Consider the following 18,615-nt stretch of genomic DNA (forward strand, 5'->3'; position numbering starts at 1 on the left):
GTCACTTAAATTAAAATTGCATCAAAACGTTAACAACTATGATTAATCAAAATATCCAGTTTATCATTAGAACTAAAGTTACAATCACGTACACAGATATAGTATGGGTAAACATGTAACCTTACAACTTTTCTAGGGGGGGGGGGGGGTGAGGTAGCTATCTACAAGTTCTCGCATTGCAATTGCGCTGGTAAGCTTATTCTGAATTCTGCAATTAAAGTACTTTAAAATTTCAATAGATCAGAGGCAAGATAAGCGTAGCAGCGACCACATCGCAAATGTAAAATAGTAGATTCTTCTAATTTACGATTTGGTAATATGATTGGGAAATTATTACAATGGTACAATCCCTCAATGTTTTAGCTGATAACACATCCCATTCACGAATATCAATATTAGATTGATAATAATTACACCATACAGTACATACCACTGCAAACAGATCACATGTCCATCACAATCGTATCAAACCGAGAACTCATGCTAATTGATCAATGTCTTAATTTTCGTCTTTCCAATGTAGGTACTGTACAAACTAAAATAAATGTCCTTTCAGCTAACATCAATTTTAAAATCATTCCTAATTACCTATTTTCTTACTGATTGTGAAATATATCTTCAAAAAATCAGAATGAAATCGATAAGATCAATTTAATATTGACAACTTTATTACACATGAAGTTTTACTGTGGTTCAATACGAACACCTTTAATCTTCAACTGATGATAGCTACGATCAACAGCACTGAAACATGCGGAGCAGCTAACGCAGGTTTAGTGTGAATAATTAACGATTGTACTGTAATAATTATTACAGAAAAAATTACTAGTGTTTCAAAAACATAAGGTAATCGTGTTATCATAGCCAAGTAACCCTCAGTGTACCAGACTATAATTTGTAATGACTTTCTTTTAAGCTGCGATCAAATTTTGTATTGCAGCGACAGCTGCATTAACATTTTTAGACCAGGCATGAACGAAGTTATCTGACTGAAGTTTCCTCTAGCGACGACGGCTTTATGTATTTTAATTCCACCATTATAATCACCCGCCTTCACAGCTATTGTAACAATAAATACAGAAATCATCAGGATAAATCTTATTCAGGATGTAGGATCGCATTAAAACTATAGAGTCAATCTTACCTTGTGCAATATCATGCAAACCTTGCAAAATATCTGGTGACAACTACGGGAACAATAAAATTAATAAGGTCGGTATTGGAACAATATGATTTTATATTTTCTTACAATTTCTTCTCGGAGTAATTCATACAAGGTAGCTAAACGTTTAGCAATATCATCCAATTTCCGTTTGATAACCTAACAATCACAGTAACGTAATTATTAGCTGAATACCACTATACTAAATACTTCACAATACACAGGTAAGTTACTATACCGGATTAGTTAATCTTGATTTTCCTTTCTCAATCTGATTGTTAAAGATCTCGTATAAGATCATGTGAGAAGCAGGAATGGGTTTTTGTAATTTTTCAGAGGTGATTTGCTAACAAAGTCAATAGACAGATCTATAATTAAGTTCTACCATTGGTACCTGGAACATTGCTCGTTCAGGCGTTAGAGATTATACATTGTTGTATTGGCGAGCAATATAATGGAACTAGCTGCAGCTTTGTTATTAGCAGTATATGATAAATGTACAAAATAATCCATGAAGTAAAGATTATATTTCTTACTACTTACGAGTTTATTTGTTGGAGATTGGTAAGCCGAAAGTTTTGGCGGCGCAATTTGAGGGCTAGACACCATATTTCGCCTTTCATTACCTACATTAGCTACAGTAATTATTTATGTACATTAAACTACCAATACGAGTTTGAATACACTAAGCTTATTCTAACCAGACACTTCCTCATTTTCATTTCCTGGTATAGGTTGTTTTATAGGTTCTTTGTCTATACAGGTTTGTGCTTGTTGGACCTGTACAGAAACATTTTTGAAATATAGGTAAGGTATAAACAAAATTATGCCTGAAACTGTTTTCGAAGATGTACATAAATTGGACATTATGGACTCCTATCAATAATAAACCATCATTCAATTCTCTGTATGATCAAACGTGCTACTTACATTTTCCAATAGCATCGGTGGGTCATTCCAAGCAGTTAGACTTTTCGATTCTTCATAAAAGAATTAATTCTTAATTAGATACTACGCGTAAACAAGTCTGCACTAGTGGATATTACAGCAAATACCGTTTTTCCAGACGGCAGCAGTAGGAGCTTGATTCATAAGTACGGACGAAGGCTGTAAGACACGATTCCATTTTTCACGAGGCTGATTTTCGTCATGAATTAACGAACCAGGTTTCGGATCAGAGGATAGAGATTTGCTGCCACCTTGCGATCCAATTTGAGCTGAAAGTATAATTATTTAGAAACCTTTTTGAATTCGCAAGACTGACAACCATGTTTACTTACCGGATGGTACCATCGATGCAGAATACGGAGTGAAGAGGTTAAGCCGAGAAGTGGGCTCAGTCGCAACATTATTTACTACATTATTTGACAATCCGCCACTTTTGAAAGCTCCATCGTTTTGATTTTGCAAGGTTCGATTTGAACTGTCAGCTCGCTAATACAGTATAATAACGAAGCAACTTGAAATCAAGAACGTGTCATAGAACAGCTACTATACTAACATCCAAAAAGTACAATTTATTAAGGTATCATTTATCATAAATTTCAGGTATTGCTGCCAATAGTAGAATGCTTGCATGCAATTGCAATTAGTATCGGTAAATTATGAAGATCGTTATAGCGGTACCTGAATTTGTTTCGATTTGTGCCGATTTTCCGAGACACCTGATAAATTAAGAGCGTAGCATAGCCTTTCTTTCAAAGAAAATTCTTTATCCTACGAATATATACGCTTAGTAAAGAATTTCTAAAAATTTAAAATCTAAAAATTTAAAATCTTCCATCAACGGTGCCTATACCTGTTCAGATGGTAATGACTCTAAATAATTCATGGCTAACTGTAGTTGTCCTTCAGCGCATAGCAACCCTGCATATTGGCTAAATGTATTTAATCATGTCAGTGCTATGATTTTAATTCAAATGTCTTTAATATGAGTAAGTAATAAGCATCAAATACCTAAAGATCTTTAATGTTGAGTTAGCAGAAAATCCTGGAATAGATCCAGTTTCCACCTCCACAGACTTCTTTAGTAGGGCAATTTTCTCCATTAAACACTATAAAAATTACATCATAGCTATAATAACTATGGGAATAATAATCATCTGCTATATAGTATGTTGGGTCAAACCTGAAGTTCATTAGGCTTCGAGTTTGTAAAATCGACCAATCTCATCCTAAATTAATAAGAATTTTAATTATTTACGCTTTTTCATTACACTGTGTAAAATTTTGTGCGATAATTACCACCACGACGCAAATTCATGTGTTCTACCAGCACAAATGTAACACAGCCCAGCATATTTTCGGTGATCTGCATCAGCGCTAGATTCCAAACGTTCACCAAGTATAGCTAACAATATTACCGTTAACACGTTATTATTTCTGACGTGATTTAAATTGCACTAATTGTAACTTACAGCAATATTGCGAAAATTCGTCAGCTCGAGCATACGTTAATAAAATAGTCAAGATTTCACGCCAATTGCTTAAACTGCATGCTTTCACGATATCTGACCAATCACGCGAAATTATGGCATAAATTAACTATAGGATGAGAATTTAATTAAGAGATATTGTCTACAAAAAAAGTTAAAGATTCTCATGTATACTTCAATGTCGTAAGTAGTACCCGTGATAAGTTATCAATACGTTTTGAAAAGAAGGAAGACCGAGTTTTCTCTAAAGTTTCTGGTCCTGCAGCAATGGCAAGCAAGATCGCCTCTGCCTACAAGAATAAGACTATTTAGATTCAAAAATTTTAAGTTAAATTCACAATTAAACCTTACCATTTTACCGGAATTTATACATGCTTCTACTGCGCCCGTCAGATTACCAACTAATAATAATTTTCCTAACAACTTTTCGGAATCTATTCGAAGTTATAGCCGGTTAGATGCTAGCCATGATTATTTAAAGCTCAATACACTTGTAATAGCTGACCGTCAGAAAATGAAATTGTAAAAGCCTTCTCAGAAGAATTTTCATCACAACGTGAATCTGTCTTCATAGATGGTTCGCATTCAGGCTTAATTTCACCAATTGTTTTCATATCCTTTAAATAGTTATCGCCTATAATCGAGGCACTTGATGTCTCTAAACGTTTGATTTCTTCATCCTACATAAAGAATAGCCCAAACTTTTAGGTGTGCTATTTGTAGATCGCATGGACAATAATTAACTTTTATAGAGACCTGGAGAGCATTCTCATCTTGAATTGCCACTTGTTCATCAACGGAACTTAATTGCGGTAGTTCCTTATCCGTATCAAAATGGTGACAACCGAGTAATTCGATGATCTTTTTGCGTGGTTCTTTCAAAAAATTTGCCTGGTAAGAATTTAAAGGCTTTAGAAAAAGAGGTCATTGCAGTATTCATTAGTAAAATTATCAAAATACACCTTCAAAAAGCCCCATTGAAGAGATTCATAGTCGTCTCCTGATGATTTAAGTCTCTCATCGCAAAACGTAATTAGATTACCATTATCTGCAATAGCATTGTCAAGTTTCTTCGCCCGCTCAATAAACACTTCATTGGTTACTACCTGACTTATAGCGACCTATTATGAAAAGTAAGCATCTGATACCCAATCGATAAATTACGTATGATAGGACAGATCTTGTTTAATTAATGCTCACTTCTGTTGAATTGGTATCTTTCGAAGGATTTAGAGTAATCAGCTTCCCTCCAAACTATCGGGTTAATAAACATTATAAGGACTACATCGTCATAAGTACGTAAATAATCTTTTCCTTCAAAACCGTAACTCACAGCAAATGAAGCGCCAGCTGAAACTTTCAAACATTTTGGAGGGTATTTTGGACACAATGGCATAGCTGTGTACTCCGGCTTTGGAGAATTTGGAACATCAGCTATATTAGCGAAATCAGAGCCAAATGCCTCACTAATCTATAACAAGATTAACCAATTAATAATTTGACTCTGTTTGTAGCGCACATTATATTTGCATAGCATTCACTACTTGTTTATGTTGCTGTTCGGCAAACTGTGATTGTTGCTTTTGACTTCCACTTATTAAGGAGTAAATTTGAATATAATCATCAGCTGTCATTAAAGACACCAAAATAGGCATTCGAGGACACCACCGTACATCCATACAAGAATTACACGGTATTTCGTAAACGAGCTAGTGATAAACGCTTGATCAGTTTTGCACTTTACTGCAAAAGTTCATGATTTAAAGTACCTCGCCGCTTGGAATATTGCTTTCTGAATTTGATACAGATCCATTAGGATTCCAGATCAATACTTTACTATCCTATTAAAGTAAAAATACTGTAGCATAACTAGTCTACGAAATATGGCGAAGTATTTCATTAGCAAACCTTTCCACAACTAGCAAGCATATCAGCATCCTGATTACACCAGGCTACAGCATGAATACCCCTATGAATTGCAATTTGTGATACATATATGTTTCCTTGAACCTGGTACCATAAAATATTTGCAGTAAAAATTATACCTTTTATGTTCTGAAAATATTTTGATAGGATATTGCATATATCGTACATCCCACATCTATGTTGATTAAATTTAGGAAAAAATGATTAATCAAGAGTACACTAAGACATAAATTTACAATTAAATGACTGCACAAATTCCCTGTATCACTGATTCCGTTGAGTTAGCCTGCACTAGCTGTGTAGCAATGCGGGGATGCCAAGACATTGTATGGCAGTTTACCTAGAGCATAGAACCAAATAGTCAAATACAACATATAATATTAACCTACTCTTAAGCGCAAAGACGACATAAGTTTGCCTTAAATTACCAGAGCGTTTCCGGTATTGAGAGTAATTACTGGCTTTTCTGTCTTTCTCATATCCCAAACTACGGTATGGCCAACAGAAGAAGAAGAAGCTATAATATGTGGTACCTATATTATATCATAATTATCAAGATGTTGTAGAGTCTGTTAAAAATATGCATTAACATTGACCGTACAATATAATTGTTATAATCCTAGAAGAGCATCCGTACTTGCAAATTCCAAGTAACACAACTCATATCAGCAAGATTATTAGTAATCTGTAAAGAGTAACGAAGATATCTTGTTAATTATGGAATTGGTCATGTTATGGTAAAGAAACTGTGTTCTAGATCACTTTAAAACCTGAAATTTTGAACCAATCACTAGAGGATCCCTATCGACTTGATTTAAATCCCAAATATATAATTCCCCAGCTTTCGCAGATGAAGCCAGTAGATTTTTCTTTCCCGAAAACGATGAAAGATATAATGTTAAAAATCAAAAATTTAATACTTCTTTGTTATATTAAGATATACGAAAGCATACAGTTTAGATAGGCCAGAAATATTAAACAATTTAAATATAGATTAATTTATTCACCTGGAACGGGTTAAAGTCTAGATCGCTTGCAGCTTCGGAATGCTTATATATATTGAAAATATTATTTGTTAAAGATCATTAATTTGCTTCAATTATGCTAAGGATTATAGATACTAATATTGTAAAGAACTTGAACAAACATTAAAATTTAAGTCTTCAAATTAGTAAGACATATACCTTTTCTAATGTGGACAAAACAGCATGTTCTTCTTCATGCCTACCAAAATCATAAACATATTTACGTAACAGTCTTATTCTGAAATTCGGGTAGATAACAGTTATACAAGAAGAGTTTACGTTACTACTTTAACTCACTTCATAATGTTCTTAACGCTGTAGAGATAAATTTTAGCATCGGTGGCACTGCCAGCAAGTAAACCAAAGTCATTTCTCTGCTGAGCACTATTCCACGCTAATTTCTTGAAACTGACAAATCCCTTAGTTATAAATTTCTCAGTCATTAAAAACAGTACAAATATGTGGGAGCTGTTACCTATAGTCTGTTGCGATGTATCCTACTTGTGGCATATCTAAAGATGAATCACCCGGTTCCACTGACAGAATTTCTAACCTTGCATCGCTAGAAAGATTCAGTCCAAAATGAGAAATGCTTAATAAAGTGCACGCGATAGTCTATTATAGTCAAGTATTTAGACAATAAGAAATCTCGCCTAATGTTTTGGCCAGCTGTTGAACCAGCAGCAACATATATGGGAGAAATGTTTGTGGGGCTCCACGCCACCGTAGCAGCCTTGTGAACGTCTTTTATCCTCATAATTAACCTTAAAAAGTCAAGAAAAAACTAGGGTTTATCCTAATAATCGGTCAAAGATACCTACAGTACCTACAGTTAAGATAAATTGTATCGTCGGCGAAGCAACAGATTATAAATCAAACAAAATTTTAACTCAGCTTAACTCTTAGCTCAAGATTTATAACACATAAAAAGCAAAATACCGTAGTTCCATGATTTATAATTTACTAGTTTATACCAAAGCTGTGGAGAACCTTTAATCTTTACTTTATTCTTCACAACCCAGTACAGTATCTGCAGTATCTACTATACCGTATCATACGAATATGAGTGATATCAATTAGCTTACATTACTTTGTACGTTTCTACGAGTACTATATTACCTCTATCATAAGCACTAGATTATAGTACTTGGTTCCTGGACAAGATTTAATCTAATAACGAAATCAATAGTTCAAATGTCTAAATGTACAGTACTTGTACTAATTCAAACGCGTGCAAGTAAAACAGATTCTATTCTGCTAGCGATTACAGTAAATGTCAGTAGTAGCCATAATATTAGCAGATACAACATGGGTAAAACTATGACCTTTTTAAACCAAGTTAAAATTTGATTTACGTACACTCACTTTATAGTAATCTACTTCCCTGTGGATTCAGCAATTAAATGTATATTCTTATTGTAATATCTTTCACCAGAATACTACAGTCGTAGATATAGTTTACGGCAATTTCTTAATAATGCTCACTTTATCCTACAGGTAAATTAATCGATGTGCTGTACAGTCTTGAAATATCATACCAAATAATGTTCTTTAAACTTTGAGTGGGGTCTAGCGGTTACTCAAATCTCATACAGCACAATTAATATCTAAAATATAAATAGATGATATCAGGTATATTTTAGATTTACCGAAATTCCTTGTCGTAGATAGATAAAGTTATTCTCAAGAAAATACTATCAGAAGCTGTTGGCAGTTTTTAAAGTTACAAAGACCACGACACAAGCAAAGAGATGCACCAATTGCATAGTGCAGTCTGAATGTGTAATCTATGTACAGTACAGTACAGTACAGTATTCAGTATCACCCTTTACTGTACAGTACAGTACTGTAAAATTACAGTAAAAGAAGGAAAGAAAAAGACGGGAGCAGCACGGTGCAGTGTACAGTACATACTGTACAGTAACAGCTGTGCGTACTGTACAGTACAGTGCTGTACTGTACTGTGCACTGTACACACTGTACTGTACAGTCATGGACTACAGTACAGTACTAAAACTGTACAGTACTGTATTGTATTTTCCGTAAATACTGTACTGTACAGTACAAACAAAATGAGGCCAAAAGGTTCTCATTTGATACTGTCGACCGTGGCCGATTGCTAACCAGACTACAGTATCAGAGATCATTGATGGTACAGTACTGTACTGTAGTGTGCGGTACAGAACTATTACTTACAGTACTGTACAAATAAAATTAGGCCAAAAAGGTTCTCATTTGATACTGTCGACCGTGGCCGATTGCTAACCAGACTATCAGAGATCATTGATGGTACAGTACTGTAGTGTGAGGTACAGAAGTAACAGAACCATTACTTACAAAGTTAAGTGAAGGTTGATTCAATGGAGTGTATTGTACTGTACACTGTACAGTGTACAATACGGTATCTGTTTATTGTACTGTACAGTATCTGATCAGTTTGGCAGTGAATAAAAATCTGTTACCACTTCCGTTGTTTGCGGGATCAAAGATGTCATCGTCAACTACATCAACTTCAGGCACGTCATTTACAAAAAAGTACGATTTGAAAGAAGAATTAGGAAAGTAAGAAATCTTTAAATACGGTCGCGATGTAGTTTAAATTGATTGTAAGCTGACTTTGATCTGGCACTTGTAAAATAATCGTATACTGAATGTTTAAACTAGTTAACGTTAGCGTAGGTATTGTCACTTCTGTACGTTTCGCGTATACTGTACAGTGTACAGTATACACTATACGTCTGCTGGTTTCAGCTTTGTGTAAATCTAGACCTTAAATTTAATTTAAATGGCCTCCATAAATGTTTACTGCACATTTTATTCATTCGGAACCTTTGCTTAATTAAGATTTATAGTACTATTATATACTACGTATGATTTGCCAGATCAATAGCACATTACTGTAGCCAGATATTTCGGCAATCATAAGCGCGTAGAACATGATCACTCGTAGGCTTTAATCTAATACTGTACTGACTGTATGCTACCCGCGCGTACCGTACAAATTTGTATTGTTCATACGCTCTACGAGTATAATGAAATAGAATTTAAAATTTTTCTTTCACTCATATTTCTATATTCAACCGCATACACTGTTCCTGAATATTCGTTCTTAACAAAAATAGTGGCCAGTAAGCGATATTACATTTGATCAGTGCTTACTCTAGTGCCCCACATGCCTGATCCGTACGCGTAGTAGTACTAATGGAAGGTTAAATTTATCTGTGCACATCGCTCGCTCGTTCGAATGAACAATGTGTAAAGATGAATTTACTATGGTCTTTTTTAACAAAATGTAATAAATATCATTCGTATTACAGTTACAGAATTTCTAACTGCACTGTACGGCATAGAGTTCTCAGAATCTACCTGTGCAGTATTTAACTTCTGTCGGTTGCAGTTCGGCTTGTAGAGATTGTTGATCCAAAGTACGCAAAACTCTCACAATGTTAACTGCCCGTAATAACATAAGAACTGATGTCGTTGAATATTCGAATCTACAGCTAGTAACTGCTTTAGTAAGTAACTATTTATTACCCTGCAGCACTGCTTCGATGTAATCTTTACTTAAATATGTAAACCTTTCACGAACTGGTAACAGGGATAAATTCGGCTTTAATTAAATCGATGATCAAATAGTTTCATAGTTCATATAGTAAGCGCAGTATGAACCTACAATATCCATAGTGTACGGTGTATACTGCTGCATACAGTGCACGCCAGGTTGGCTAACAACTTGACTTTTACAAGTATAGTTCTAGGTTCAGGTATGCATTCACTGATGTACTGGGCTGTACTTGCACAGTCGACTGACTACTACAAGAACGAGCAGTGACGTTCAACTGTAAAAACTAAAACAAACAATAACCAATACCAATAGAGCAGTGGCAAGTCCTTTGTCATGCTTTATTATGATCAGTCACTTGACGGCAGTTTACAGTTTATAGTAATGAACTGAACTGTAACACCATTACCATTACTCTAGTTTGGTAGAACAATGCATAATATGGGATATGAGTAATTCAGTACTAGCCACAACTGTACTAATAATATTAGTCAGCAATACTAAACAGTATACAGTAGTACGGGACTCATCATAAAGTTTGATCATACGGATGATAAAATTTTTTTCAGGCTATTGTGCTAAAGCACAACACAATACTACAGCATGCTACATTTTTATTATACTATACTGTACTTTACGAATAACGAACATACATAGAACAATACGGCATAATAAAAGCACGAAGTCTTTATAGTGGCCGTTTATCATTTACTTCGCAAAATATGCAGACTGTCATTAATCAAATGATATTGGTGTCCGTTTTTTTTAATTGTGCAGAGTGCGTTTACTGTCCTTTTGTGTGATCAATGACAACTGTGAAAGATTATATTTATACATTGTACAGTATGTAATTATTTGTAATCGAGTCCTGTATATTCTACTGTATGATTCCCAAAACAACACTGCACTTTTAAGATTTACAAGTTACACTATATAAGTATATATATTTAACACATATGATTAGATTAAACTTGAAAGTTATGCTACGATATTCCAACAACATTGACTTGTACTATATGGTATAATTTACGGTTAGCGTCTTTATTACTAATCGTAGTGATAGTAGCCGTAACTTTAATACTTGCCAACAGTGTACAATAGTGTATATATACAATAACTTCTCCACTATAGTGTAAATCATTAAATGGCAGTAAAAAGGACTTGCAACGAGATTTACTAAAGAATCAATTTATCTGAACCCCGTATCATACCAAATAATCCTAGTATAGACATTGTATGGATTATCAGATTGACCTAAATTACCTTTACAATCCATATCCTTACCCATGAATTACTAAATGCATCATCTATTAATCCATGCCTACCGGTATTCTGCAAAACGATGATCATGTAAGCTTATAATACACCACCTTAGAAGACAGGACACCAAATTAGGTACTGTTGATTTGCTGTGAGAGTTAAGGGCTACTGCCAGTATTTTACCAGAACCAAGCGCTATCAATAAATAATTACTATTCAGCTTGTAAAGCTACAAGTTCTTTTTAAATATTTCAAAGTCCATAATAGCTCACGTAAATCTAACTATCGTAGTACGAAAGTCTTAAAAGACTTACTAGGTGTTGATCAATGACAGACAGTTTCATGATTATTGATTTTCAGCTGCTTGATATCGAATATTTCATAGGGGAGCTTTCAGTGTTGTTCGGAGATGTATTCGAATGTCAGATAAAGATGAATTTGCAGTAAAGATTATTAACACTAAAAACCTATCTCCAAGAGGTAAGATTGACTACTTACTGATGTTATGAATTGCATCGAATTAATTCTCTTTGGGCTTGCATATTTGCTAACATGTTTCTTAAACTTAGATCTACAAAAATTGGAACGTGAAGCCAGAATCTGCCGTACTTTAAATCACGCAAACATTGGTAACTTGTATATCTTATTTCTACATGGAAATACGAAATCTGCATTTCACACCATTAATGTATAAGTTTCTTGCATTTTATATCTTTAGTTAGGCTTCATGAAACTATTACTGAAGATAATTCTCACTATATGGTGTTCGATTTGTAAGAATACGTATCAACTGTTTATTGTAGTTATACTTGTTTCTGATACTGTTTCTAGAAATGATTAAAATCTCAAGATCATAATTTTTTCTTTCGGTTAGAGTAACTGGTGGAGAACTTTTTGAAGACATTGTTGCTCGAGAATTTTATAGCGAGGCTGATGCAAGGTACAATTACAATTCTTATTGCTCCTGTAAATTTTATTTACCTTCCATTCGATCTCATTTATTACTATATTATTAGCTTCTGTATTCAACAGATTCTTGAAAGTGTCCGACACTGTCATGAAAGAAATGTCATCCACCGTGATTTGAAAGTATAATATAGATAGTACTCTATCGAACATAGTAATTTTGGCTGACATAGTTGGTTTAATCAATATAATATCAGTGCTATTACTAATTCAACACTGTACTCTTTACTATTGGATTCTAGCCGGAAAATCTTTTACTTTCCAGTAAGAGCAGAGGTGCAGTTGTAAAATTAGCAGACTTTGGACTTGCAATAGATATTGACGGTGATAACAAGGCTTGGTATGGTAAGAAAAATATAACCATATGACATATTTTTTCCTATTTCACTCTCACTTACATATTGCTACGGTAATATTTATTCTTTATCCGCGAAGGATTTGCGGGTACGCCTGGTTATTTATCTCCCGAAGTTTTGAAGAAGGAACCGTATGGCAAACCAGTGGACTTATGGGCTTGTGGTTAGTACCTATGTTAGCTGCTGTAACCATAACATTGTAATTATATTCACCATTATTGCAGGGGTCATTTTATACATTTTATTGGTTGGATATCCCCCGTTTTGGGATGAAGATCAACAGAGGCTCTACGCCCAAATTAAAGCAGCAGCTTATGATGTAAACATCGGGACTATTGGTAATTCTTGAGCATGTTGTAATTATCATATAATAATATTTGTCTTTTATCCAGTATCCTTCACCTGAATGGGATTCCATCACCCCAGAAGCCAAGGTATATTATAAAATTAAAATCTTGTATGAATACCAATTGTCTACACATTTAAATACAGATGATACTTTCCAGCATATAGATCAAGTTCTTTCCTATTGCATTTAAGGATCTCATCAATATACTTTTAACTGTAAGCCAAAATAAACGAATTACCTCAACGGAAGCGTTAAAGCATCCCTTCATTCTGGTAATAACAATTAAACAATTGTTAGTTGTCTTGATCGCATTTATTGGTTATAGGGCTAATATCTAAGACATTACTAGATACAACAGATTATATTATCTGTCTGTAGAACCGAGATAATGTCTGTGCTAAAGTGCATAGACAGAAAACAATTGACGGTTTACGTAGATTTAATGCTCGCAGGAAGCTAAAGGTACAGTTAATCATTATATCTTTTTTGATCGAACTATTCTTTAACAAATGGCGACCTGACATTAGCGTCAGTGTATCACTGTGTAAGATAATATTGATATTACGTTAACACTCAAGCTCTGTGGTGCTAAGGAAAATGTAATCGCACCGAAGATGCAATCAGTAATCATAGAATCGCCTATTATCATTCCGGTTTCTTTATAATATTTTTCACTTTAAAAATTGTAGGGTGCTATTCTGACAACGATTCTGGCAACAAGAACTTTAACGAGTACAGTATATATTTAGTAATTATCCTATTACTGGCTAAGTATGATAAGTTATCTAACAAACAGCTTGCATTGTTAACGTAGGTGGAAAACTAGGGAATGAAGATAAAAAAAAAGTGGTATTAAAAATTATTTTTTATAATATTGACAATTGGTACGTATATCTGCTCCATAGCATCTAAGCTTTTAAATTTGTGTACAATTGTGTAGGCTACAGTTGCATCGGCCCAAGAATCGACAGACAACGTTACCATTGTGGATAATATCAAAGAAGATACCAAATCAAATTCTACAGGTTCGAATACGACTGGACTTTATTAGCAGTTACTGCAACAATATTGCATAAATTTTGCCCTCTCTTTAGTAGAGAAAGAAATGTTACGTCTGACGAAGTCTTTGCTGAAGTGTATCCAAAATGGCGATTATGATGGATACAAGTCAGTCGGATTATATGCTGTCTATAGGTGCTCTTAACAGCTACATTTTGCCTTACTGCTCTGAGTTTACTGTTTAATCAGGAAACTCTGTGATCCTGGATTGACGTCATTTGAACCGGAAGCTCTTGGAAATTTGGTTGAAGGAATGGAGTTTCATCGATTCTATTTCGAAAATTGTATGTAGTAACGACCTACAAACCTAAATGCATAGCACATTGTAGCTTTGAAACTGCCAGTCTATCTGTGCGCTAATATTCTAACCATATATTGTATTTCGTAAGACCTTAATAAAGATCGCATCACGAACACCACCATTTTACACCCTAAAGTTCGCATGTTAGGAAGTGAAGGTGCATGTATTACGTATTTGCGAATTTCGCAATCGATTAAAAGGTATTATTTTAATTGCAAATTGTAACTAGGACTGGTGGAGCTGATTTAATGCGTACGTTTTAATGATATCGCTTTACCTATGTGTCTAATAGTAATGGTGAACCTACCACGATACAACATGAGGAAACTAGAATTTGGCAGAAAAGAAACGGTACTTGGATTCATATTCATTTTCATCGCTCTAGCCTTGCAGCTAAAAATTGCTAAAATCTTTCCCTTACAATGAAATTCAAATTTTAAGCTCTCTTCATTGATCTGGCTGATTCATTGCTTTTCTGTATCGGTAATTTTAAGTCATAATCAGGTGATTTGGCTTACCCATACATTTACATGATTGTATTGCTAATACTTCGGAAACGTTCTAAAGTTAAATCAGCTCAATTGTTCAATATTAATTTATTTCATTGATAAGTTATTCCGAGTTACTACTTTATAATATCGACTTAAATATACTTCGATAGACATAAATTCATCACATCAAGTTGTAGTGTTATTTCGTTGTGCTGTTACGGACAATATTGCTCCAGTATTAGTGGAGATGGAATAGTGATTAAGCTAACGCTTGTGAGACTGACGCCGAAATGATATGTAACAAATTATTAATGTGAAATAAGTCACTTATCATCTCAAAATGCTTACTTGTAAAATGTTGCTAGATCCTATAATTTGTGAATGTAATACTCGAATGGCAAGAGAATTATATAAGGTTATGCTATGTGGGATCAGAACCTACAGCGCTTAAGGTTGCTAAAACGATGACTATTACATAGTTCGTATACGTCGCTCTTGTGTGATGAGTAGTAACAGTGCTGCCTTCCTTTTAATGTAATACGTTAAGTTTTGTCTTTCCTGTTTAACAAAGAACCATTGATGTTTAGCTCATTCCTATCACATAAACCATAACTAATTGTAGCAATTGCTTAGCATTTATGCTGTTATTTAAAATTCTTTAGCAACTCCTCGACGTAAATGTATTGAATTTATTAGCTTTATTATGCTCTTCGACTGGGTTGTTTTACAGTATTATACTAAATGAGTACATCGATAAATACAAATGTGCGGTATGAAGTAATTTTAAAATGTCTAGCTCTCGTTTTCGTATCGTAATTATTAATATTAACAGGCTGTACCCTACAGTTATTTGCGAACGGTCTAGGGTCATGAATTTTTACTCTTTTAAATCTACTGTGGACAGTGACAACAATAACTAATTACAGTAACCTGTTTCGTGATTTGTAAAATAGATAGATAACTGATGTCATACAACATTTAATATAGTAGTAATATCTCGGATAGTCTTCATTCAATATATATGCTTTGTGTTATGTACACGCATATACAGTAGTAATTTATTGCTACTGTACGAATCAGTAAAAGAAAAGTTTGACCCCTAAAACACCTAACTTTCTGACAGAGTATGACAAATCCCTCCTGCAAGATACCCGCAGAGTATTTATTAGAGATAGTTTATGATACGTAGCCTTTGCCATTGCATGCACCAGTACAGTTCGCTGTAGAACAATAATTGGAACAGTATGAGTATTGATATCCAGTTGAAAGATACATTACTTCAACGCCGGCTAGCTAAGTAAGTTACTGAAGAGTTTCAATTGTGATCGAAGTCGCAATCGCCATATTATCAACCGCATTCTATAAAGTGCTAGTAACAGCTACGATCTCTCCATAAGCTACTGTACATTTACTCTCGGCAGCTTTAACATTTTCACTCAAAGATGCCTTTAAATCCCCTAAGGTAATTGACGAAGTAACACTCATGCACCAATAGTACATTTCAGGCAATCCGGTGGCCTAATCACAGGCACTTCTCCGACTTTTCTTGCACCAAAACCATTTCTGGACCGTTAAACAATGTATCTATTTACTGTCATAGGGCAAGTCAGTAAAACATTTTTCAGGTACTGCACGATGTGTAGACGTACTAGACCATATGAAGTTGATAAACGCCCGAAATTATCGTTTGAATCTTGCAAAATTAACACCTTTACTTATAATTAATCACCATATGCAATCCTGTTTTACGCAACTTAATTTCATAGTTGTGTGTGCGCTTTACAGCCCTATTGCAATGCTAAAAATATCATTGATATTGATATTGATATTTTGCTGTATCAATATCAATATCACCGCAATTTTCCTCACAGATTAGCAAATGTCAACATCAATCAAGGAAAGGTCAAGTTCTGAGCGAACCAAAATTATATTAAAATGATACTTTGTAAAGCAGCTGACAACAGCACTGCGCTGTGACATCTACGTACAGTACGTAACCATCAACAGGTGTAAACTGTAACGTACAGTACAGTACAGTATAAGTATGCACTGTACTGTACAGTACACGGTATAAAGTTATTGAACCTCTGACAGGTCTATCAAATGGTAATACTATCCGTTAAATGAGCACATTATCGTAAACCGTCAGCAAAGCGACGGGAGTTTGCACTAGTATAGTAGTATCAGCTAATTAGTAAAGCAAGTATTCAAAATCATATACTGTATAAGGTTATTTTAGTAAGCACCGGATATAAAATTATGGTATTTTGTATAAATTTACAGACCATACGCAATACATCGATTTATATATTAGAGAAGGTGTTAATGTTTACAATTAGAATTAAAGTTCGCATTAATTGTGTGTGAATTATTAAGAACTGCTAATGGATTCTCACATGAATTGTTATTTTGTTAATTGATATTTACCGAGAATTTATGAAACTTGAAATCTTTGTAATAAGTATAGTTAATCCTTACTAAAGATATCTCATGGTATTCTATGAGAAGTAATTGAATTAGACTGAATTCTGATGTACTGTTTTTTATCTAAAACTTGTAAAATCTTTGTAATCAAACGTGTTAATTGATGCATGACTATATAAGAGAGCTCTCCTGAAAATAAAATCAAACTTTTCTTAAGCTCTAAATTAATTGCTGTTACGGTCGTTGAGGACCAGTAATATAAACATATTACATAATCAGGTCTGAAGCGTATAACTTGGTATAAGCTGTTAGCAAGCCTATAAAAAAGCATACTCGTACTTGTATCAATCACATACGTATAATAGATGCATATGATCTATTTAAGCAATAGTAATTTGATTGTCAGGTTTTGGTCTTCATATAACCTACTCGTACATCTAGACAACACTAGATGCAACTGACGGCGAGAATCTTTGGTGTATACCTGTATTCACTGCTAGTTGCAGTATAAAAGATTTTATGCGTACAGGGAGTTTGATAGCGAGGGGAGCGTTAACTAGCTGTCTGCCTGCGTCGTTATGTATTCCTATACAGAACTGTACCGTACAGTATACTATAGTTCACTAAAGGCCACCCGTTTTCAGGTGCTGGTGGACATTGTAGTTGACAAGCCACTTTGTTGAAGCCAACAGTAATTTAGTGTACAGTTCGAAATCGAAACTAAAGTGCAGGATGTACGATTGTATATGAGAGTTTCTAACCTTATAAACAGCTGAAAAGCTGACATTTACATAAATTAGAAAAATTTTAATGATGTAATGTTTTTGATTGAGATCCAAATTGTGTACTTTTTAAGGCATCATTGACTGATCGTTAAGCGAAAAAATAATCCGGATTTGATATCGACAATGTAGTTTAAATCGACATCGAAGGGGTGGGATTGGCAAAATTTCCTTGCAAAATGGCATAAAACGACGCTAAAAAATCGAGCCAATCGCGCTCCTTCGAGATGGTTTGAAATTATACCGTAGGTATCAAACATGGATTTTTTTACGCTTAACGATTAGTCAATGATTACCTTAAAAGCACACAACTTAGATTTCAATCAAAAACATTACATCATGAAATTTTCCGAATTTCTGTAAATGACAGCTTTTCACCTGTTGTTAAGGTTAGAAACTAACATACTGTATACGATCATACATCCCGTACGCCAGTTTCGAACTGTACTCTAAATTACTATTACTTTCATGAAAGTCGCTTGCCTTCTTTCATGTCCACCACCTAAAAACGGATGGC

The 18,615-nt window shown here is 34.3% G+C and overlaps 2 protein-coding genes across 2 annotated transcripts; one reads left to right on the plus strand and one right to left on the minus strand.

Annotated features, from left to right (window-relative positions):
- Positions 1-873: 873 nt before the first annotated feature.
- On the minus strand, positions 874-6,991 carry TRIADDRAFT_64202 (uncharacterized protein; the record flags this gene model as incomplete). The annotated part of the gene is made up of 30 exons (XM_002115801.1): positions 874-1,059; positions 1,145-1,187; positions 1,250-1,321; positions 1,401-1,508; positions 1,706-1,797; positions 1,864-1,942; positions 2,093-2,142; positions 2,218-2,379; positions 2,443-2,596; positions 2,789-2,878; positions 2,961-3,039; positions 3,119-3,216; positions 3,291-3,336; positions 3,407-3,512; positions 3,580-3,706; positions 3,792-3,887; positions 3,949-4,031; positions 4,103-4,277; positions 4,354-4,488; positions 4,560-4,718; positions 4,931-5,068; positions 5,367-5,438; positions 5,506-5,566; positions 5,643-5,698; positions 5,952-6,056; positions 6,161-6,208; positions 6,294-6,392; positions 6,531-6,572; positions 6,708-6,786; positions 6,846-6,991. 30 exons carry the CDS (start codon positions 6,989-6,991, stop codon positions 923-925), a joined length of 2,937 nt encoding a protein of 978 aa, XP_002115837.1. The 3' UTR covers positions 874-922.
- Positions 6,992-9,036: 2,045 nt separating this feature from the next.
- Positions 9,037-14,808, plus strand: TRIADDRAFT_50756 (uncharacterized protein; the record flags this gene model as incomplete). The annotated part of the gene is made up of 18 exons (XM_002115661.1): positions 9,037-9,110; positions 11,756-11,850; positions 11,940-11,999; positions 12,089-12,143; positions 12,245-12,310; positions 12,387-12,459; positions 12,579-12,681; positions 12,772-12,855; positions 12,917-13,011; positions 13,085-13,126; positions 13,233-13,313; positions 13,420-13,503; positions 13,731-13,778; positions 14,043-14,066; positions 14,096-14,208; positions 14,290-14,384; positions 14,502-14,601; positions 14,694-14,808. 18 exons carry the CDS (start codon positions 9,037-9,039, stop codon positions 14,806-14,808), a joined length of 1,407 nt encoding a protein of 468 aa, XP_002115697.1.
- Positions 14,809-18,615: the final 3,807 nt, after the last annotated feature.

The sequence above is a fragment of the Trichoplax adhaerens genome, genomic scaffold (genome assembly GCF_000150275.1).
Source record: "Trichoplax adhaerens TRIADscaffold_12 genomic scaffold, whole genome shotgun sequence".
In the NCBI taxonomy this organism is placed as follows: Eukaryota; Metazoa; Placozoa; class Uniplacotomia; order Trichoplacea; family Trichoplacidae; genus Trichoplax; species Trichoplax adhaerens.